This window comes from Sorex araneus, chromosome 2 (assembly GCF_027595985.1).
Source record: "Sorex araneus isolate mSorAra2 chromosome 2, mSorAra2.pri, whole genome shotgun sequence".
NCBI lineage: Eukaryota > Metazoa > Chordata > Mammalia > Eulipotyphla > Soricidae > Sorex > Sorex araneus.
The window spans coordinates 251,347,892-251,370,711 of record NC_073303.1 but is presented as its reverse complement, the minus strand read 5'-3'; the positions used below and the strand labels follow the sequence as shown (position 1 = coordinate 251,370,711).

Sequence of the window (22,820 nt, the reverse complement as noted above, 5' to 3'; positions counted from 1 at the left end):
GCTGGGGGCCCAGGAGAAAGGCGGAGAGCGTCGGAAATATTTGCAGGCTTATTCAGATCAGACCAGGAATGTCGGGGGCCATGGTTCTTGAGCACGGCGAGGCTTTGAACACGATTCCTCTCGTCGTCTGCATCTGGTTCCAGTCAGGGCGTCCTGGGCCCGCCACGCCAAGGGGATTTGGTAGGACAGCGCTATTTAAAGGTGGCTGGGCCCGCGAGGCGGCGTCACCGCCCACAGCCGCACGCTGCCCTGTCCACACAGAGGGCTGTTTCTCCTCCGCGGCATTCCCAGGGACGGGAGGGTTGGGTAGAGGTGGGGAAATGTCGTTCTGGGGCAGTGAGGCTACTTGGCTCGCTTTGGAATTTGGCTGCTGGGATCCACATGTTGTTGGAAACCCGGGGGCCGGTGGATCGATGGGATGTAAGACTGGTTTACAGGACGGCGTCTGTTTTGGAACTGCAGGTTCCGATCTCGCTTCAGAGGTCAGCTACTGGGGGGCTGGCGCGATAGCACAGCGGGGAGGGCATTTGCCTTGCACGAGGCCGACCCGGGTTCAATTCCTAGCATCCCATAGGGTCCCCCCAAGCACCGCCAGGGGTAATTTATGAGGGCAGAGCCAGGAGGAACCCCTGTGCATCACTGAGTATGACCCAAAAGGCAAAAAAAAGAAGTGCCCCTCTCTGTTACCCTAAAGAGCCCACAGCACCCCAATAGTCACACTCTTCAGAATCCCTCTCCGCTGCCACTGGGTCCCCTAGACCCTTGGCCCTCACCCCAGCCTCCATCTCTGCTGACTCGATGGTTCCACGGTCAACATCTGAGGGTTTGGTCTGATCTGTCCATCCCTTTGCTTTCATTATCTTCCATAGAGGAGAGCAACAACATTTGTGTGTCCCCCCCCCCCCATTTCCTTAGCATAATCCCCGGAGTTCCGTCCATTTTGTTTCGAGAGGCAAATCTCATCTTTCCTGGCATCCCCCACGGCTCCTCCACACGTGCCTCAGTCTTTGGGTGCCCAGGGCAGCTTCCAGGGGCCGGCTGCGGTGAAAAAGGCCTCAGTGGGGAGCGAGGTGCCTGGATTGTGCTAAGTCAGCGTTTTCCTGTTATCTGATCTCTCTCTCTCTCTCTCTCTCTCTCTCTCTCTCTCTCTATCGGCGTGGGACAGCCGCGTCATCTTCCCGTCCCCCCTTGTCCCGCCCGCGAGTGCACACATCCATGTCAGGAAGGACTGCATGGAAATGCAGTGTCTCCTCCTCTGGGGCATTCAAGGATGCACACGCTGCATCCACGCGCCCCCACCCTCCCAGCCCACCCCCACTCCCCACCAGACGTTCTCCAGGTCTTGCTTTGACTGAACTAGGTGTTGAGCACTTGGACAAAACTTGGTCAACTAGTTATTCAGCACGTTTAGCGCAGCGGGGAGGGTGTTTGCCTTGCACAAGGCTGACCCGGGTTCGATTCCTCTCGAAGAGCCTGGCAAGATACCGAGAGTATCCGGCCCTCACGGCGGAGCCTGGCAAGCTCCCCGGGGCATATTCGATATGCCAAAAACAGTTACAACAAGTCTCACCATGGAGACGTGACTGGTGCCCGCTCGAGCAAATCGATGAACAACGGGATGACGGTGCTTACAGTTGCTTCATCTGGGGAGGCAAGGAGAGAGGTCACAGAGGTTATTTGTCCTGGGAACTCACTGGTGTGGGCGCTGAGTTTTCACCCATTCTCCCTGCATGGCCCTCACCCCCACTGGGCGCTCTCATCTCAGACTTTGTCGGGCCTTCCTGAGTCTCTCCATCCACTTCCTCACCGTCAGGGCCCCGTCCTGCAGTCTCAAGGTTCAAAGGGCATCAGACACCCGTTTCCACTGTGCCTTCTATCAGAGCAGAAAGAAAATGACGGGGCCAGAATGATTGTACAGTGGGGAGGGCACTTGTCTTGCATGCAACCGCCCCAGGTTCGATCCCAGGCATCCCATGGGGTCCCCGAGCAAAACAAAAATAGGTCATCGGGGCTGGAAAGATAGTACCATGGGGACAGTACTTGCCTTGCATGTGGGCCAACCCAGGTTCTATCCCCAGTACCCCAGATGGTCCCCCGAGCTCCGCCGGGACAAATTCCTGAGCACCATGCCAGGAGTCGGCCCTGAGTACAGCCAGGCCTGGCCCCAAAAACAACAGCAACAACAGCAACAAAAACCCAAGAACTGAAAAGAAAATGAAGACAGAGTAAGGCAGTCTCTCAGTAGAGCATCTCTTTAGTACAGGACAAAGTAGAAAGTGTCACCTGTTTGACCTACATAGAGGTTTACACAGACGTACAGACACACCCACGTTCAAGGTCGATAAACGCATGGGCTTAAAATAATTCACGAGGCCTCCTCTGTAGTGTGGCAGAGCTGGTGTTGACCTTGCATTCGCTCATCACGCGTTAGGTGCTTCGAACCCAGTTGCCCACTTTACTTGTCAAGGATGTGTCGTCTGAGTCGGTGGCCTGAAATGTTGAATATGACTTTGAAGAGCAGCTTTTCGGCACAAGTCGTTTCTGGAGAATCATTTCTGAATGAGCCAGCATCTTTTCAGACGCGGAGTAAAAATAGTCTAATGGCCTTTTAAATATAGTCACCCCGTTACGACCATGCTTGCTTTATTCCTAAAGATGCCTTCGTCTGGATTTTTTATTTTTAATGACTCCAGCGCTTTGCCGTCCGTCCTCTGTGTTGACAATGATGGGGTAGTGGAAAAGGACTTTGTGATGACACATGCAGATAGTCGCTTCCCTGGTAGCCGGGAGGTACGTGCACATGACTCGGAAAGGGGACCACAGAGGTGTGGAGTGTTCCTGACTTCGACAGGAGTTGGAGGTGAATTTGTACCTGGCTGCCAGCATGGGGGTGGCATGGAGAGAAAAGGGTTCTACGCAGTTTCCTTGTGTATTTTCGGTGTGGGCAGCGGAATGGTTCCCTGAAGGCTGATCTGCCTTCCTCAGCCCTCACTGGATCCCTCAGAACTGGCCCTTTCTCCTCAGACAGCTCTCACAGTTCCCTCAGAGCTGGGTCATCTCCCACTTCAGACAACCCTTGCTGGCACCCTGAAGGCTGGGCCTCCTCCCTCAGACAGCCCTCACTGGCTCTGTCAGAGCTGGGTCTCCTTCCTCAGATAGTCCTCACTGGCTCCCTCAGGACGGGGCCTCTCTCTTCAGACAGCCTTGGGCCTCTCTCCTCAGGCAGCCCTCACTGGCTCTCTCAGGGCTGGACCTCCCTCCTCAGAAAGCATTCAGTGACTCCTTCAGAGCTGGGTCTCTCTCCTCAGAAAGCCCTTGCTGGCTCCTTGAAGTCTGGGCCTCCTCAGACATGTCCTCACTGGCTCTGTCAGAACTGGTCTTCTTCCACAGATAGTGCTCACTGGCTCCCTCAGGACTGGGCCTCTCTCCTCAGACAGCCCTCACTGACTCCTAGTGCTGGGCCTCCTTCCTCAGACAGCCCTAACTGGCTCTGTCAGAGTTGGGTCTCCTTCCTCAGATAGTCCATATTGGCTGCCTCTGGATTGGGCCTCTCTCCTTAGACAGCCATCACTGGCTCCCTCAAGGCTGGGCCTCTCTCCTCAGGCAGCCATCACTGGCTCCCTCAAGGCTGGGCCTCCCTCCTTAGATAGCCCTCACTGGCTCCTCAGGACTTGGGCCTCCCTCCTCAGAAAGCACTCAATGACTTCCTCAGAGCTGGGTCTCCCACTTCTGAAAGCCCTTGCTGGTTCTCTGAAGGCTGGGCCTCCTTCCTCAGACTGCCCTCACTGGTTCTGTCGTTCCTCAGATAGTCCTCACTGGCTCCCTCAGGACTGGGCCTCTCCCTTCAGACAGCCCTGGGCCTCTCTCCTCAGACAGCCCTCACTGGCTCTCTCGTCCCTGCGGCCCTGACTCCCAGGTTTGGTTCTCTGGCCTGCTGTGAGTTATCACCACCCTCACCCACCGCTCTGAGTCCCAGTCACACTGCGGGGCTGGCCGTCCCGGTGAGCCCTGAGTGCTCTGTCCCCCTGAGGTGCTCTGAATCTCAAGGGTCTGGGAATTGCTGCTTTTGTCTGAGAGACGTGCCCCGCACCTGAGTCATGGAGACGCCCCCGTTCTTCCTGACTCCTAAGCCTCCTCTCTTTAATGACTGGGATCCACATGATAAGTTCACCTTCGTCTCCGGCAGCGGAGACCTGGGGACTCACATGTCGCAGACGTCACTGGGAATCGGTTGTGACTCTGCTTTTCCTGCCTTCCTTCCTCCTCTTACCAGGCGGAGTTAGCAGGGTTGCTTGAAAGCGTTCCCAGGCAGATAGATGGCGGTTTAGTTTTGATTAATGCATGTGCGCGTTCAGTTGTTTATATTTAGATATACTTATTTGCAACAAGTAAGCACATGAATGGCTTCGTGTAAATCTCTTGGTTATGGTGAGGATTAAGTAGTAATAAAACTAACACTCTTTTTTATTTTTTAATGTTTCACTGTCCTCGAGGCCTGCTCCTGATCTCATTCCTCTGGCGTCGCTCATTAATGCCTGGAATAGCACTAATTAGATAGTAAGGCCCCTTCCCCGACGGCGGCATGGAAGGTCAGAGAATCAGAGCCCTTTTTCCAAAGGTCCCACAGTGGGGTAATTTGCAGAACTTGGGCTTGAGCCCACATCTCTCTGATTCCAGAACCATCTCTTGGCCACCTAGTCAAGAATTCCTCCAGGGAAGACCTGGGCCCCTCAAAGCTCAGCACGTACCGGAAAGGAAGGACCGGGTCTAGAATAGGGCACCCTTTTTGTTTATTTGTTGGTTGGTTGGGCTTTGAGCCACACCCGGTGACACTCAGGGCTCACTCCTAGCTCTGTGCTCAGGATTCACTCCTGGCGGTGCTCAGAGATGCTGGGGATCGAACCCCAGGTCAGTCACACACACAGCAAGCGTCCTGCTGGCTGTGCTCTCTTGCTCTGGTCACCCTTCCCCAGCCATGCCGTGGGTGGGTTCTCCCGCTTGTCGCCCATTCAAAGGAACAGGCTTGAGGCAGGCATTAGGTGCCAGCTCTCGGGCAGCTTGCCGTCAAGGGCAGAGAAGGAGCCTGAGCTGGTCAGGGGGCTGCCGAGGGCAGCCTGTAACCCAGCTCCTGGGGAAGAAGGGGCAGCTAGATCTAGCAAGTTCTAGGATAGCAAGGGCTGTGCCAGGATTCCTGACCTGGGCGGGGGGGCAGGGAGGGGAACACCTGGATAGACTTATGCGCAGAGAGGAGACACTAGTGGCCCCGTGGGTACCAGTACCAGTGGGTCTGAGGCCATGTGGGGCCACATGGTGTCGGGGTGTTTCACAGCCTCCGCAGCTTCTTTCCCGGTTAGGAGGGGAAAAGGCTTTAGGCCCTAACGGTCTTTTGGATGAGGAGGCAAACTCCGTCCCCGCCATCTGATCAGTTTACTAGTCCCTTGGCTTCTAACCCTCCCTCTCCTAAACCTACCCCGCAGCCAAGATTCATCGCCACCGACCGCCCAGCCAGGTAGCAAACCTCCCAGCTCCCCACCATAAGCCTCTGGAACTTTCCTCAGTCTTTCCCTCGGTTGGTTCTCAAAGCAGGGAGTGGCGGCCCTCGACGGGGCCTCGGGTTCCTTTCCCAATTGGATATAGGCGAGCCGGCTTTGAGAGGGAACTTCCTATATGCCGGGGGGGGGTGCTGGGGGGTTAGGAGAGCTTGGACCCACCTCTGGGAGGGCCTACGTGCTTCTCTCAGCTCCCTGAGGGTGAGGATGGGACGAGTTTGTCAAGGGGGGGGTGCTTGAGGTTTACATTCTGGGAAGGGAGCTGAAGAGGGTTTCTGTAAAAAAAAAAAAAAAAAAAAGAGTTACCAAACAGTAAATAAATCAACCCGCAAAACCCAAGGCTTGCGTGTTTATATTAGCCCTTCTCTCCCAGATCTGTTATTTTGAAAGATGATCTTGTTGCTATGTTTTTTCCCCATTTTTTTTGCTACATAAATTGCAGGGCGGGCTTAGTGTCTCCGTCCTGAGAATCCGCAGGGGAGTTTCACACAGGCATGGTGGCTACCAGGAAGCCTGTGGGGACTGAGTCGAAACTGTGGCTAGGGGCCAGAGAGCGAGCATGGCGGTCAAGGTGTGTGTCTTGCTTCTGGCCCACCCCGGTTCGATCCTTGGCACCTCCCGGTCCCCCTGAGCATGGCTGGACACAGTACCCTCCCCCTGGGCCACCCACTGAACCTCCTGGCCGATTGCCTGAGAATCGTCGGGAGGGGGTACGGGGTACCCTGAGCCCACTCAGGACCCCTCAAATTGTGTATTCAGCAAGACCTCTGGACGGAGAAGTATCACTTTTTTTTTGATATATAAATTCATAAGGGACTTTAGAGTTTATTCTGCTGGTCAGAGCTGGTGATTCACGACACCGAGTACAGCCCACCTTGCGACAGCCATTTGGTTCCGAGCCACCTGAGGTGATTCCAGGACCCTCCAGGGTCCCTGCATGTCCAGTGTGCCTCGGGTCAGCAGTTTGAGGGACTCTAGTGTGCTCCGACCAGTGTCCGGGCTCCAAACACGTGGAGCAGCCACTGTCTGGGGGTGACGATCCACCCCCACCCCCCACCTACCCCCATGTGAGGGCGTCTCCGCCACAGTTCAAGGAGGGACGGGGGTGTAGGACAGTCACCCTCGGGCTCTGTGGCCGCATCCCCAGGTGTCTTTCAGGGACCTTTGTCTCTGGGAATCCCATCTGGTTGGCCGAACCAAGGTGTCTCCTTGGAAGGGCAGAGACAGGACTGCCTCTGGGCTGGGCTCCCGGAGAAAGATAGATGAACCTCGCCTCGGAGCCGGTGGGTACTCAGGAAGGAGACCGTTCCCTGCTGTGTCCACCCGCAGATCCCCACGCTGCTGGCCACGGCAGCGCTGGCCTTTGCGGCCACGGAAGCTGGGGAAACTGCGGCGGGGTCGGCAACTCGGAGCCTCCGTTTTCCGTGTTCCCGTTTCCCGTGGGAACGCATGGAAACCCCACCTACAGGTTTTGACACGCCACGTTATTTGACCCCAGGACAAAACAGCGGGAACGTTCCAGAGCGGGGTGGTCACTTAAAAAAAAAAATCCGGAGCCGACGAGCTTTCCCAGCTTTAATTATGCTTTTATGTTACCGTTTCCTTATTTAAGTGTCTGCTCTGTGTCCATCACTCAGCACCCCTGCCTGTCTCGGAAGAGATGGATATTATTAACCTAATTGAGGAGGAGTGTGTGTGTGTGGGGGGGGGTTGCTGCGAGGATTATTAATGCATCAATTAAAAACTTAATCTGGAAAGTGCTTTAGGGTCCCTAGAGAAGTTCTGCCCAAACACAGCATATTTAACATTATTACCGGCACCCTCCCGCCCCCTGGAGCCGTGGGGGAGCCAGTGAGGGTGTGAGGTGGGTAAACCGAGGCACCGGTGCCCAGGCGAGGTCCGTGGGGCTGCGCGCAGGCTTCCAGCAGCGTCAGCATTACTCAAGTTCATCGTTTCCCAGCGAAGATCGTTTTTCGTCCCTTCTCTTATGTTTTGTTTTCATTTTTCTGTTGAAAGGGACTCGGGGCCAGTGTGTGAAATCCTCACGCCCCATAATGAGTCTCTCTCACTGGGTGCTTTCTCGCCGCCCCGGCGGGTGTTGGGACCATGTGGCTTGCTCTGCGTCCCCTTCGTCTGGTCCGTGTTGCCGAGGAAACAGGCCTCGGTGCAGTGCTCATCCCGGAGCCCCTCTTTATTCATTGCCTTTCCGCAGAAACACTCCTTAGCTCACCACCACCCCAGGAGGAAGGTTCCAGTGAGCAGCTCTGCCCTGTCCACACCTCAGGCGTGGGGGAAGCATCTGCCCAGGTGCCCGCGCCTGCCCCTGCTGGGCCCAGGGCAGGAAGACCCATAAGCTCATGGGCACTGTTCAGTGGGGTGAGCTCAGATGCAGGGCACCCGTGCCCTGGGACTCCCGTCCCCCATTGGCCCTATCCCCCCCCACCCCCAGACTTCTGGGAAACGGGCACCCTGGCACCAGCATCTTCCAGACCCAGCCAGGCTTCCCTGAGAAGCATCTAGAGAATTCCCCTTGGCCTGCCTCAGCCTCGGGGCCCCACCCGTGGCGGCTCTCTCTGGAATGTTGCTTCTGCTCCCAGCATGCCCCAGGCACGGAGGCTGTTGGTCCTCCAGAGGTCCCAGGGGCTCTGTGCACCCCAGTCTTCCACGATGCTTTGTCCCTCTCCCCTCGCCCTCTCCCCCACATCCCCCTATTTCACCGCGATCGTCCACGACCCACAAGCCTTTCCTCCTGGCAGCCCTCGCTCCTGCTCAGGTGTGGGGACCTGGGGCCAGGAGGTGTGGCAGGCCTGCACGATTGTCCTGTGTCTCTGCTGGGCTGGTGGCCCGTCCGGGGCACACAGCAGGGAAGACAAGTCTTGTCTCCTGCCCTCAGACTGGAAGCAACGCCAGATGTCCTCCATCTCTGGGTGACTCACCCTATCCCCTCCTTAGCTGTTTCTTTCATTTCCTTCATCCGACCCTTCCCCTCGGATGCAGGGTGTGTGTGTGTGTGGGGGGGGTGCTGTTGGAAGTCCTCTTCTTTCCCCCTTCTCAGGTGGAAAGGTCTGCGGCAGCCTCCCTCTGGGGTCCTATACTGCTCCCCCACCCCCACCCCCAGTCTCTGCACTTGATCAACTTAGATGAGTAGACGGTGGCCCCTTAAGAGACTCAGCAGCTGAGCCCAGCCACTGAGCTGCAGAAGAAAGCAGGAGCTGGGGAAGAGGCAACAATGTTACCTGTGACCTGGGGAAGAGGCAACAATGTTACCTGTGACCTGGGGAAGAGGCAACAATGTTACCTGTGGCCGCAGAGCTGAGTTTGGGGATGTCCCTGAGGCCAGGCAGCCTCCCTGGGCCTTAGGGCAGCAGTTCTCAGCCTGGGGACACCAGATGGGGAGCTGAGATATTCCAAGGGGGCCACAGGTCATCATTCCCCTTGGTGGGGGTGGGTGGGCTTCTCCTGGATGACAGAAAGTGGGGAGTAGGGCTAGGAAAAGCGGCGGTGGGGCAGGGTCTGTGGCGCCGGGGAGCACCCTGGGCCTCACCCTGAGGGTTCCAGGACTGACCGGACGTGGGTGAGAGCGCTTGCCGGGGCCAAAGAGGTCCAGGCTCCCAGGGGTTGGTCGGCTTGGCCCGGCCAGCTAAGCTCAGAGGACCCAGGTATAGGGCCCAGCCGAGAAACGGCAAGTGCGGGAAGCAGAGGAGGAGACAGAGAAGGAGAGGCCAGAGCTGGAGTCCAGTGGGGAGGGCTGGACCCTGCACGTGGCCGGCCCACCCTCATTCCATCCCCAGCACTCTAGAGGGCACCCCGCCCCCAGCACCGCCAAGAGCGATTCCCGAGTGCAGAGCCCGCCTGAGCGTCACCACCGGCTGTGGCCCTCAAACAGCATTTGCAAGCAGAGCCAGAGAATGAATCCAGACAGGGGGACGTGCTGGCATGAAAAGGATGGGCAGACGGGGGAGCAGGAGCGCAGCAGGGCAGGGGAGGCGGGCTCTGGGGGCGGGCTGGGGGGAGCGTGTGCAGGCCGGAGAGACTTTCTCTTCCCCGATGTTCCAGCCACGCTGACCCGCCGGACCTTCTCTCCGTCCAGGGTGGGGGCACCACCTCCGGAAGTCCCAGGTGCCAGAGCGCTGGCACAGACTGGCAGCCTCTGCACACCCCCCAGCCTTAGAGTGAGGCAAGTGGGGGCGTCTGAAAGGGGAGAGGGGGCATCAGAGCTCTAGGGCCCTGGGAAAGGACCCGCCCCGCGCATTCACCGGGTCCAATCAGAGAGCAAGCAGAGAGCTAGAGTGGGGACAGGGCCCTGGCAGGCTGAGCCAATCACACAGGGGCAAAGGGACTCTCCTTTGGGTTCTCTGCATCCTTCAGATGCGGATTATGGGAGAAAGGTATAGTTAGGACGGTGTAGGGCTGGTGGGAATAGGGGGAGGAGAGGGAAACGCACGATGCCGAGGCTCAAGCTGAGCGAGTATGGCTACACTTGGACGGGGTCACTAGCCAGGGGACTCTAGCTTTCCCATAGCAATAGTACAGAAAGTTTCCTTTTTTGGTGACTGCCGTCTTTTCATTAATTTGAAAGAATTTACGTACACCCGCGTTTAGTATGGTAGCTAGGCTGTGGAAACAATCCAAGTGGAATACTACGCAGCCCTTAAGGAAGAACATACAATTGGCAGCAGTTCAGGTGGACCTAGAGGCCATCATGCGGACTAAAGTCAGTCGGAAAGAGGGAGACAGATACAGAAAGACCTCTCTCATGTGTGGGACTTAGAGATACACAGCCAGGAAGCAACCAGGGGCCCAAAGCAACACAACCAGAGAACTGTTCCACTCATCTGAGTTTGTGGCATGGGGCGGGGAGGGGAGGCGGGTGGTGTGTGGCTGAAAGTGAGGGGTGCAGGATCCTTGCGGGGAGGGAGATGGGTGCACTGCAGGTGGGGGTTTGGAATTATTATATACTCCAGAAATTATCATTAATAAGAATGTAAATGAGAACCTCATTCAATGAATTTTTTTTTTAATAAATTACCGCCTTGGATGACAAAACATTTGGAAGAGAGGCTGAGTGGGTCACTTTCTGGGCGACACACAGGTGGAGCGAATGTGGCATTGTGCTCTCAGCAGAGCTGGGCACCCTGGGGACCGGTGGGACGTCTCTGAGCCCTTCCTTCTTCCTCTGGGCCCAGATGTGTGGCCAGTCCGGGAACCTGATCCCGACCTGAGGTGGGGGGAGAGAGGGTCCGTGGTTCTGTTACTCCACGTCTAGGCCCTGCCTTTGCCCAAGTCACGTGGCTTTGGGACTTTTGTGCCACTCAGAGTTACTGACACAGCAGATGGGTCGCGAGCAATCACCGTGGCCTCTCCCCTGCGGGATTTGCAAAGAGGCCGAAGCTTTGCTAAGCTCGAGGGTCTTTGGCCAGAAACCATGAGATTTGGGTGTCAGCGCTGCCCAGCAAGGCCCACGTGCCCCCACATGCACCTCAGGAGGCCCCGCCTGGCCCCGCGGCCTCTCTCTGGGATGTTGGGAGGACTCGGCGCTGGTGAGGGAGCTGGACGAAGACGAAGACCAGGCCCGGGAAGCAAGGCCTGACTTCACCGAGTTCCTTTCTGCCTGCACCCCCTCGGGCAGTGGCTCCGAGTAAATTAATTTCCGCAAGTCCACAGACCATTTTCTTGGTGTAGCAAGTCCTGGGTGATTAAGTTCTCTGGCTTACAAAGCTCCCTCCCTCCCTCCCTCCCTCCCTCCTGGACTGGTTTGCTGCTCTGTACCACCTTTAGAAATGCCTTTCCCGGAGCATTTACAGAAATAAATAGGGGAATCAAATATAAATATAAATATGTAAATACAGGGCACGGGGCGTCGTTTCTGAGTGGCCCGAAGCTCCCCTAAACTCCCTTCCGAATCAGTGTCACCGCGTCCCAGGTAGCTCGCCGAGAGCCAGCCAGGCAGGGCCACTTGGGGGACGGGCCACCAGAGTGGGGACCGCCACACACAGCCAGTGGCCAGCGCAGCCACGGACACAGGCAGCGCTGCCCGGTGCCCACAAAAGGGAAGCACTTGTCCCTCCCTTTGTTTCCCTTTTCCTCTCTCCGTCCTGCTCGCTTTACACTCAGACATGCCGAGAGTCTGACTCCACGAGCGCGCGGGAAGGGCGGCCGGAAGGAAGTGGGGCTTGGTGGCTTCAGCTCCGCATCCCTCAAAGCTGGCCGCAGAGCGCGCACCAGCAGCCCGTCAGCCGGTCACTCAGCCGTACTGGCCAGGGCGCCCTTGGGGGTGGAAGGGCCCTGCTGTTGTGAAGATGCCGCTGTCCTGCCAGCCAGAGCTGCCCCCTGGACACGCCCTCCTTGTCGGGGCCACCATGGCTGATCAGAAGAGGAGGTTGGAAGGCACAAAGCATCCCAGGAGGAAGGGCCGAGAACGTGAATAAGATAAAAGTGGCAGGGGGGGCTGGAGCGATAGCACAGCGGGGATGGCGTTTGCCTTGCACGCGGCCGACTCGGGTTCAAATCCCAGCATCCCATATGGTCCCCTGAGCACTGCCAGGGGTGATTCCTGAGTGCATGAGCCAGGAGTGACCCCTGTGCATTGCTAGGTGTGACCCAGAAAGAAAAAAAAAAGTGGCAGGGGCCGAGAGCCTATCAGGGAGGGCATTTGCCTTGCACGCGGCCGACCCAGGTTCGATTCCCAGCATCCCAGAGGGTCCCCCGAGCATCACCGGGAGTAATTCCTGAGTGCATGAGCCAGGAGGAGCCCCTGAGCATCGGCGGGGGTGACCCACCAAGAAAAAAAAATTAAATAAATAAAAGTGGCAGCTTACAGCCTCAGCCCTTAGGGGATGGGTGGTGGCAGGGAGAGGCAGGGGGCACGGTGGGAGAGACAGAAAGGGAGAGGTGAGGAGGGGTGAGGACGGCCCTCAGACCTCGCCAGTCACCCTGGGCTTTTTCAGGGGTATTTCAGGTAACTCCCGCTCAGCCAGGCTAAGTCAAACACCCACTTTGCTGATCTCAGAAAAACACCCGGTACATTCGGGAAGAGTTTCAGCGCGCTGAGCACACACTGTGCTTTCCCAGGGTAAACCCACACGCAGCCAGGGCCCGTGTCCGGTGGCTGCAGAGGCGAGCTTGGCCTCCAGGGGGCCCTCGAGCGGCCTCCAGGCCCACCCCGGGCATCTGCAGCCCGTCGGGAGAGACCGCACGTGTGGCAGGGCCAGGCCGCTGTCATTGCTAAGTGCGTGGCAGGGTAGGGCTGAAGGCGTTTTCTTTAGGCTTCTGAAGACCCATTTGACAGAACTGCTGGGCAGAACGGAGCAACGGTGACTCGGTCATTTTTTTATTTCTTTCCCTCCCACCTGCCCCCGGACTGGGGTTTTGAAACGGTTGGCCCAGGCAGGACCCAGGGGTTATTATTAGCATTTGCAAACTGAATCTGGGGGTAAGACATTTGCTCTGGGGATAGAGGAGAGTATCGCAGGGAAAGGGTCTGCCACCACGGAGGGTCCCCCCCGTGAGCATTGCCAGGGGTCATTCCTGAGCACAGAAGCAGGAATAGCCCCTGAGCAGAGCCAGGTGTGGTCACTGAGAAGGTTTTGAGCTGTCCAAACAAAGAACTCCAAGTGTTCGGGGGGAGGGGGAGTGTGCGGGGAGGCGGAGGGTAGGTAAGAGAGAGGAGAGACCAGTATGACCATGATAGCTGGGAGTTATCACACTGGACAAGGTCTGAGGGTGAAAGTAGGTACAAGGATATTCTTGATAAGCTTTCAGTATCAATATTGCAAACCACAATGCCCAAAGAGAGAGACAGAGAGAGAGAGAGAGCAAGAAGCAGAGAGAGAGAGAGAGAGAGAGAGAGAGAGAGAGAGAGAGAGAGAGAGAGAGAGAGAAGTGCCTGCCATAGAGGCAGACTGAGGGGGGGTTGGGGGTGATGGGAGGGAAGCTGGGGAACTAGGCCACCAAACCCGGCAAAAACAGGCCCCTCCACCCCTGCCGTGGGGTCCTCTGCTGTCCCCACCAAATCCAGTTGCATGGTTCCCTGCTGAGAAGCCGGAAGGAGGTGCTGGGAAATGTTCACTGGTAGAGGGATGGGTGTTGGGACACTGTAGGAATGAAACCTAACCATGAACAGCTTTTGTAGGGTCTATCTCACAGGGATTCAATTAAAAATTTTTTTAAATAAATAAATAAATAAAAAGAAATAAAAAGTAAAAATGTGCTCTTGGGGAGTATAATGATTGCTGGCCGGGCTCAGAAAGGGTCTTGCCCTGTGCTGGCAGCAGGGAGGAGTCTCAGGGAATAGTGAGTGGTGGCCTCGATCCACCCCCGAGGACTCCGCCACCGTGGCCAGCCCCCTTAGGCTGCCCTGGGGTCCCCCCTCCTTAGTGCTCCATGACTGTGTCTGGAGGGGGGTTCCCACACACTGGGGGCTGCTGGAGAGGCCTCGCAGAAGCCCACCCCACCCGCCGTCGGCTCCTCATCAGCCCGGGACAAACCCCAGGTGAAGCAGGTCCTGCAGGGCTGAGGTCACCCACCTGCTGAGAGGGGACCGTGGGCCTCTGGCCTCGTGGAGGGTGGGGTGCATGTGTGTGTGGGGGGGGCAGAGGAGGGAGGGGAGGGACAAGGAACGACGGAATCGAGTTTCTCCCGCGTGGCAATGACACGGCTCTCGGCTGTTTCCTCCCGCAGCTGATCACCCCTCACGCCATCCGCGTGCAGACCCCCCCTCGGCACATCCCTGGTGTGGTAGAAGTCACCTTGTCATACAAGTCCAAGCAGTTCTGCAAGGGGACACCCGGCAGGTTCATCTACACAGGTAAGCACCCTCGGGGGGTGGCCTGCATGCATGCTCAGGGTCCAAGCCTGTGGTGACCTCACGCGCGCACGCGCGTGCGTCTCTGTGTGTGTGTGTGTGTGTGTGTGTGTGTGTGTGTGTGTGAGAGAGAGAGAGAGAGACGAGCATGGGGGGGGTTCACTCGCCTTCTCCAGGGTACAAAGGTGCCCCGGGCGAGGCCCAGTCTCATGCTGGGCTCCCGACTTTTGTCGCTGCAAGCACGCAGCCCCTCCTTGGGGTAAAAGAGCTTGAGGGCCGTGAATTCCCTCCCACTCCAGGGTCGAACCACCAGCAGGTTGGCCCCGGAGACACGTGAAGTCACTGGCCCGAGTTGCAAGTGTTGAGCTGCCGTCAGCTCATCCCCGGAACTCCTGGCTATGCGGGACCTCTGGCCGGGGCTCTGAGAGGAGACCCTGGACCTCGTTGGGATGTTGGCGGGGGTTGTCGAGTCTGGGTGACCTCCAGAGGGGAGTCTGCCACCGCCTCCTTCGGGCTACTCAGCCGAGAACCACACAGCCAGATTTGGTGGGGCCAGCGGTGAGCTCCAGATAACTCCCGTAGCAGGGACAGGGAAACGTTGTTGTGGTGTTTTTTTTTTTTTAATGTTTTTTTGTGGGTTTTTTTGTGGGTTTGCGTGGCCTAGTTTTAACGGCGCAATTACATGGACAAATTGCATTGTGCTGCGATGGTTTACCTCACAGCAGCTTCCCTTTCGTCGGCGCATACCAGGACGGAATAGCACGCACGCATGTGTGTGTGTGTGCGTGCGTGCATGTGTGTGTGTGCGTGTCCGTGTGTGCGTGCGCGCCCCATCCTCACGCGGACAGGAAGAGCGCGCCCGTCCTGACCCTCGGAAATGCCTCCCAGCCCTTTAAACAAAATGCAGGTTTGGTGCCCGCCCGGCGATTCGTTTTAGTTAATTGAAAATTATAGGATTGACCCAAGAGGAAAATTTTGTTTGCACTCCAATCACTTTTACAAATTAAGGAAAATTACCACAATTTTGTTTAGCTAAGGTTTCACACTGAGTTCAAGACATTAGCTCAGCCATCCCCACCAAGTCAGCACTTTGTTAGCGAACACTCGGAAAAAAAAAAATAATAGTCGATGTGGAGGTTTGTGGTGTACACAAACGAAGCAGAGAGAAAGCGGGGTGCTTTCAAGCAGGAGACCAAGTGGTTTTAATTAGGCTCATTGGTTCAGCGTAAGTTTTGAAGAACAATCAAACTCGCAGATTAGCTGTTTCTTTTAAAGCTAGGATTTCTTGCCATTCATTTTTCCCATGAGAACTTCCACATAGCACTACTTTTTTTTTTCTTTCCTCCTTTCTGGTGTTTTTTTTTCCCCCCACCCCCTGTCTTTCTTTTTTTTTTTTTTTTTTACAAGCCTCATTACGGGCCTGCAGGAAAGGGCCGACTGCAACTGGCGATGCTCTTGCATTCCCCACGCCGCCATTCCCAAGGCCGGGAGCTTTGCACAGTGTCCCGCCCTGAACTCCGTGTTCTGGAACATATTACAAAACCACAGAGGCCAAATGTTTTCTCTGAGGAGTTTGGACTCTATTTTCTTGGCTGAAAACATTTAGGTCTCGCTGTTGCTTATTTACTCTGCTATTAGGACGGAGAAAAGGAGAAAAGGAGGAGGAGGAGAAAAAGAAGAAGTGTGTGTGTGTGTGTGTGTGTGTGTGTGGTGAGAGGTGGGGGAGCAATCAGGCGTGATTCCGCTCGGGGACAGCATCCCCTCCTTGCCATTAATGGTTCCATTCTGTGGTCAGCTCTCATTTAGAAGAAATTATTTTTAATCAGTGTTCACCAAAATATCCCCTTGAGCCACCTGGCCATAAAAGTTTAGAGAAGGGGGGAAAAAAATCCCCATTAAATGACTTAAGTTCTCCAAAGAAAATGGCTCAGGACCCGTCATTATATTCAGAATTTTTTTTAACCATTAAAAAAGATTGCCATCAATTTAAGAAATCATGTCTTGAAAAACCTGCATCGTGCAGGAACTGAGATCAAAGGCGAAAGTATGTGTTGGGTGTGTGTGTGTGTGTGTGTGTGTGTGTGTGTGTGGAGGGGGAGTTGTAAGACTCTTGAGGCAGCTGAAGAAAAAAGTGGGCTGGGAGTGATGTGCGGGGAACAGACGAGAGAGGTCTTGGTCTCCGAAGGACTCTCAGAGAGTCGAGCCTCCTCTCGGGGCTGGGAAAATCACGTTCGGACGAAACTGCAGCCAAAGCTGCCGGGGCAGTGCACTGACTGTTGTTCCCCGATCTATAATGTGTTTCTGGTTATTTGGGGGTTTATTGTTTTTTAATTTTTTTTGGGGGGGGCAAACCCAGCAGTGCTCAGGACTCTCTCCTGGCTCTGCACTCAGGGCTCACTCCTGTGAAATCCCATGGGAAGCCAGGGGTCGAACCGGGGTCGGCCGTGTGCAAGGCAAATGCTCTCCCTGCCGTCCCATCCATCTGGTGCCATCCTGGTCTATAATGAAAGGACGTCCTGGCCCCTTGAACATCTTTTTTAAATTTTTTTCTTTTCTTTTTTTTTTTTTTGGCTTTTGGAGTCACACCTGGTGATGCACAGGGGCTACTCCTGGCTCATGAACTCAGCAATCACTCCTAGAGGTGCTCGGGGGACTCTACAAAATGCTGGGAATCGAACCAGGGTCAGCCGCGTGCAAGGCAAATGCCCTCCCTGCTGTGCTATTGCTCCAGCTCCCCCCCCCCCGCCCCCAGAACATCTTGAGCATCAGTGAAGATGCCACCACATGTTCCTGGTTGGGGCTGCTGGACCCTGTGGTTGACTCAGTTTACCAGCCGGGCATCCGTGTTCTTCGGGGGCACAGTAACTGACGTGGGTAGTTACCTCCAGAAGTGGCGCACACTTTATCTCCTCAGCTGGGCAATAACTTCTGCCCAGGATAGGCTCACCCTCATGCCAGTGCAGGGGATGGGGGGGAAAAGGGAGGAAAAGGGGAAAAAACCCAAAACTAACTAACGGGAACAGCCACCGCCCCACCTATAGTACTGCAGGTGTTTGCCCAGTGTGTGAGTTATCAGGGGGCGGAAGCATGGCCTCTGGGGGAGTGAGGGGGCAAAGGGAAGCCCAGCCCGCCAGGACAGAAGGGCCCGCAGCATCTCTGCTCTGTGACAGCCGGCCTGTTCCCTGAGGTGTTTGTCCAGCAGGTCAGCCGGCCTCGGCCTCTCCTCTCTGGAGCCTTCACCCCCTCCGCCCTCACGCAGGTGGACTCAGGATCATCCTCGCCTTGGTGGGGGTGTCGTGGGGGGGTGGAGGGGGGTCTCTAGCTGTTGATTGACATATTGCTTAGGATCAATGCATCCTGATTGATTTTTGTGCTCTGCACGACAGGGAATGTACGTAAAAGCTGTTCATTAAGGATCTGACCTCTTTTCCTTTGAAGTTGTAGGAGAACACTGTCCGGGGGGGGGTATCTGTTATGGAAAAAATAATAAATGAGTCAATGGGGTTATTCTCTGCTATTGAAACCTTGGATTTCCTTATCTGTAAAATAGGGTTTTAAATAGTGCACATTTCTGAGATGTAAGCAGGGCAGTATTGGTCGGGACTGGACTCCAGACTGTGCCAGACACCATTTAGATGTGCCCAAAATGGGAGAATTCTCTCTCTCTCTCTCTCTCTCTCTCTCTCTCTCTCTCTCTCTCTCTTTCTCTCTCTCCCCTCCCCTCCTCTCTCTCTGTCTTATTCTCTCATTTAAAAAAAAAATTTTATTTTTGCTTTTTGGGGTCACACCTGGCGATGCATAGAGGTTACTCCTGGCTCTGCACTCAGGAATTACTCCTGGCAGGGGACCCTATGGGATACTGGGAATCGAACCCGGGTCGGCTGCATGCAAGGCAAAACACCCTACCCACTGTGCTATCGCTCCAGCCCTCCCTCTCATTTTTGAGCCACACCCTGCAGGGCTCACGGAGCCCTGTCAGTGAGTGATAGATAAGGCGAGCCACATGCAAAGACCTTACCCACTGTACTATCTCCTGAATCCATGATGGGAATTTTCTTTAAAAAGAAAAAAAAATCGGCAGTATTGGCCATCAAAGCACATTTGGGCTGGCGGTTTTTGATGGTGGCTCAAGACATGGTTTGTGTTTCTGTTTCAGCGTGAGACTTGGACCCAAACGACCTGGGTTCTATTCTGATTTTATTTGATTGTCACTTCATTCCCTCATCTCATAAAGTCATGCAGATTTCCTGTCTGACTCCAGGCAGTGATGTCTGCGGCTGGGGCAGCAGAGAGCGGGGGCGGCCTCTGAGCGGGGCCCCTGCCTCTTCCCTCTCTCCCCACCTTGGTCCCCGGGGCCGTGCCTGGCCCTTCTGGGACCCACCAGGGTCCACTCTGGGCACAGAACGCTGCAGGCCTGACGCCTCTCCAGCCCACGTGGTGGTGGTCAGACCACGCCTGGCTTCCGAGTGTTCTGCCCAGCATGGGAAATGAGCCCCCACAACCCCTCTCACGTGGGGAGGCCTGGACCCCCAGCTGGAGTGAGGAAGGGAAGAAGGGCTAGTCCGGAGTCTTATGCCGGCTCTTCGGGGCTTTTGTATTGCTTCTCAGAAAAGAATTTCAGGTGGAGATGAGGTAGGAAGAAAAGCAGTTTTATTTAGGGCTAGAGCGATATAGCACAAACGGTAGGGTGTTTGCCTTGCACGCAGCTGACCCGGGTTCGATTCCTCCGTCCCTCTCGGAGAGCCTGGCAAGCTACTGAGAATATCCCGTCTGCACGGCAGAGCCTGGCAAGCTCCCTGTGGCATATTTGATATGCCCAAAACAGTCACAACAAGTCTCACAATGGAGATGTTACTGGTGCCTGCTCGAGGAAATTGATGAACAGTGGGACAACAGTGCTACAGTGCATGAGGAAGGAAAGAGAGAGAGAGAGAGAAAGAGAGAGAGAGAGAGAGAGAGAGAGAGAGAGAGAGAGAGAGAGAGACGCTGTGTGTGTCTGTGTGTGTGTGTGTGTGTGTGTGTGTGTGGTGTAGAATGTGTTCAAGGGAGCACTCAGGCTTCTCCAGAGGGGAAAGCCAAGGGTCTGCCTCTCGGGTGGACAGGCCTCAGGCCATCTCGCCACCGGCATACGGGAGCACCCGCTTCTCTCCGCAGACTTAGTATCATCGGTTTTCTCCCCCAGCTGCTCCCCAAATGGGGCTTTCTCTGGAGAAAAGCGTCCGTGGCTATGGTTGTTGTCATAGGACAGCTTGGAACTTGGAACTTAGGGGGTCCACCTTTCTCTTCTTACCACCGTCCTTTGTTCCTGCTGGAACTTCTCTGGGGACGGGAGCCAGGGCGGGGAAGGGGGGTCTGGCCTTCCCGGGGCCAGGCCTCAGCGCCCGTGTCCACGGGTCCATCCATCACGTCTTTAGGTTCCTTCAAGGCCAGTGACAGCAACTTCTTCCAGCACCATCTAGGTTTCGTTCCCTTCAAGAACACATTCCCAGGCCCCTCCCACTGCCCCCCTCCCCATCTACCATTTGCCTCCCTGGCACACGCAGTAGGTATCCAAGAACAGAGGAGGCAGGGCACACACGAGCCCCGAGGCCCCAGTCTCACCGGCTCCGTAGCCCCAGTGGGGATGGGGTCTGCTCACCCTGGGGAGGGACCGGGAACAGCATTTCGGAGGAGCCCGTGTCACCCGGGCAGCCCCATGGCGGCGGGAAAGAGAAGCAGCCGCGGAGGGCGGAAGGTCCTTGAGGAGCCATCCCGGGCCGGCGGGGGCTGGGGGAGCAGTGAGTGCTCCCAAGGAGGAGGGAGTGAGCGGGCTGGAACCTTCCCGGGGTGCCGAGGGACTTGAGCAGGAAGGAGCTGGGCAGAGAAACTCGAAGGCGGAGGCGGTGCAGGGCGGAAGGAAGGACGCACGGGGCAGGGGCTGTATCGGGGCCCAGGAGGACAGCGGGCACTGTGCCCCGGGGGGCAGGCGCACACAGGCACTTGGGCATCGTGGGGCTGGCTGGGGACCAGGGTGGAAACGGGGGGGGGGGGGGACAGGCGCAGGAGGCGCTCCCTGCCATTGTCCAGGTCAGGCCGGTGGTTTGTCCGGGACTTTCGGTTCGGGTTTGGGGGGGTAAGAGGAGGAGCCGGGCGGGCGGGTGGACCCTCGAGAGGCCGGAAAGGACGCGAGGACAAGCAAGGCCTGGCCACGGGGCGGGGGCGGCAGGAGAGGACTCGGTCGCTGGTCGGTGGGTGAGAGTATTAGCGCTTGGTTCTCTGGGGCCCGGAGGGGAGGTGGCGTCCACCCTCCTCCTCTGGGCAGTGCATGTCAGCAGGAAGGGTGGGCGTGAAGTGGGGTCACACACACACACACACACACACACACAAACACACACGGTGTCGCACACTAGCGGGACCCGGCGTTGCCCTAGAGATCAGATGGTTTCCCTTCCGCCACAAATCTTGCCTCTCTCTCTCTTACCCGGCTTCCAACTGGACAGGACCCAAGAAGAAAGAAAAATTAGCAGGCAGCACCCCCCGCCTCCCCACCGCACCCCTACCCCCACCTCCACGCGGCCACTCACACACAAAGGCAAGAATTCTGCAGCCTTGGTGCGAGTTTGGACTACCCGCTCCTGGCCCAAAGGACAGGTCCTGAGCCGGTGCCCCAGGAGGGGAACGGGTTTCCACAAAGCTCGATTGTTCCCCCATTTGGGGGTGGGGGACTGCTCGCCCCCACCCCCCACCCCCACCCCGCTCGGGCCCACGGCCACGGCCACAGAATCTCCAATGTGCCCATTGTCCGCCCGTGGCCGCTGTAAAACCAGGCCATTTCTGCAGGGGTGTGTGGGGGCGAGAATAAAGCGAGTCTGTGGGAAGCATATTATTTTGCATATATTATGTACATACTTTCTAAGAAATATGACCTTGATTTCCTATTTGGAGTGGAGCGTAATCAGGGCCTGAGTCGCGAGTGTAACAGGATCATTAAAAGGGATATTTTCCCTGACATTAGCGGTCTAAATGGCCACTCGGCCTTATATACAACCTTGGCTTTTTCCTGTCTCCTCGGAGTTAATAAGTGATAAGGCCGGGAGAGAGATAAATCACAGAAATCCCTGTCCAAAGAAAACATATTGACTACAGCCAAGCAAATAGCAGGCCTTAACCGATGGTCCCATTCATCACCCGGGTAATAGGGATATAAAGTATTTCCGACCAATGAAGCCCTATAGAAGGCTGGGCAGATAAGCTCCCCCCCCAACCTCAGGCATGTGATTTGGTTATTAAGGGACATGAACTATTTGTCACATGGCTTTAATCTTCAAGATGTGTTGCCATTTCTAAACTATAAATTTCTGGTCAGGGATTAGAAAGCTATTAACCACAAAGGTAGGAACTGAACTTTATATGTACTTTTCGCCCATGGAATGCAATGCTATAAAGCCCGGGACCACTAATCTATTTAGTAGGATATAACCTGATTTGGTTTTTCAAAGCCGAGAACCGGAGGTTTGCAAGGCTTCATGTTTTGGGTTTGTTTTTTGTTGTTGTTTGTTTTTTTTAACCCACCATCCTGAGCAACTGTCCTTTAGTCTTTCAGCTGTTAGACATTAGAACTTTCTTCAACATCTTAGCGTGGCCGAGGAAGCCGGGCTAGAGACTAGACTAGATTTCATTTTGATTTTATTTCTCCTTTCAGATGATATGTTTGCATGTCCCAAATGTCCAGTGGTGGATTCTGTTTTTTTTTCCCCCTTCTTTGGCTCATGTTTGCAGCTGCCTCTCCCCGTCCATCTTTGACTACGTGACGCTCAGAGCATTAGAACGTGGCTTTCTTGATCCTGAGGTGGTGTCTCTGCCCCAGACCATTCAGGAAGCATCACCGGGGAAAATGGATGTTCCACATTGCCCGCCTTTCTATTTTATTTTATTTTATTTTATTATTTTGCTTTTTGGGTCACACCCGGTGATGCACAGGGGTTAGTCCTGGCTCTTCACTCAGGAATTACTCCTGGCGGTGCTCAGGGGACCATATGGGACGCTGGGATTAGAACCCACGTCAGCCGCGTGCAAGGTAAACGCCCTACCCGCTGTGCTATCGCTCCAGCCCCTTGCCCGCCTTTCTTACCCATTTTTATTTTCCCAATTTTTATTCCTTTATTTCGGCTTGGGGGGCTACACCCAGTGGTGCTCAGGTCTTATCCTTGGCTCTGTGCTCAGGAATTACTCTCAGTGGGCTCGGGGGAGGGGGAGGGGAGGGTGCCCTGCAGGATGCCAGGGATTGAACCCAGGCAGGCTGCAAACAAGGCCGGGCAGCCTATCTGCTGTACTATCACTCCAGCCCCACCCTGCTCATTTTTTAGATCGTTTTTTTTTTGTTATGTTTTTTGGGTCACACCCGGCGATGCACAGGGGTTACTCCTGGCTCTGCACTCAGGAGTTACTCCTGGATGTGCTCAGGGGACCATATGGGATGCTGGGATTTG

The 22,820-nt window shown here is 55.8% G+C and overlaps 1 protein-coding gene across 4 annotated transcripts in view; it reads left to right on the top strand.

The window, feature by feature from the left end:
* EBF1 (EBF transcription factor 1) overlaps nucleotides 1–22,820 on the top strand; it is a 396,016-nt gene that overhangs the window by 306,628 nt on the left and 66,568 nt on the right. For all 4 annotated transcript variants that reach the window (XM_055129018.1, XM_055129017.1, XM_055129016.1 and 1 more), the window contains exon 10: nucleotides 14,229–14,355. In XM_055129018.1, the coding sequence (XP_054984993.1) occupies nucleotides 14,229–14,355 (127 nt within the window). The remainder of the gene's footprint in view (nucleotides 1–14,228; nucleotides 14,356–22,820) is intronic.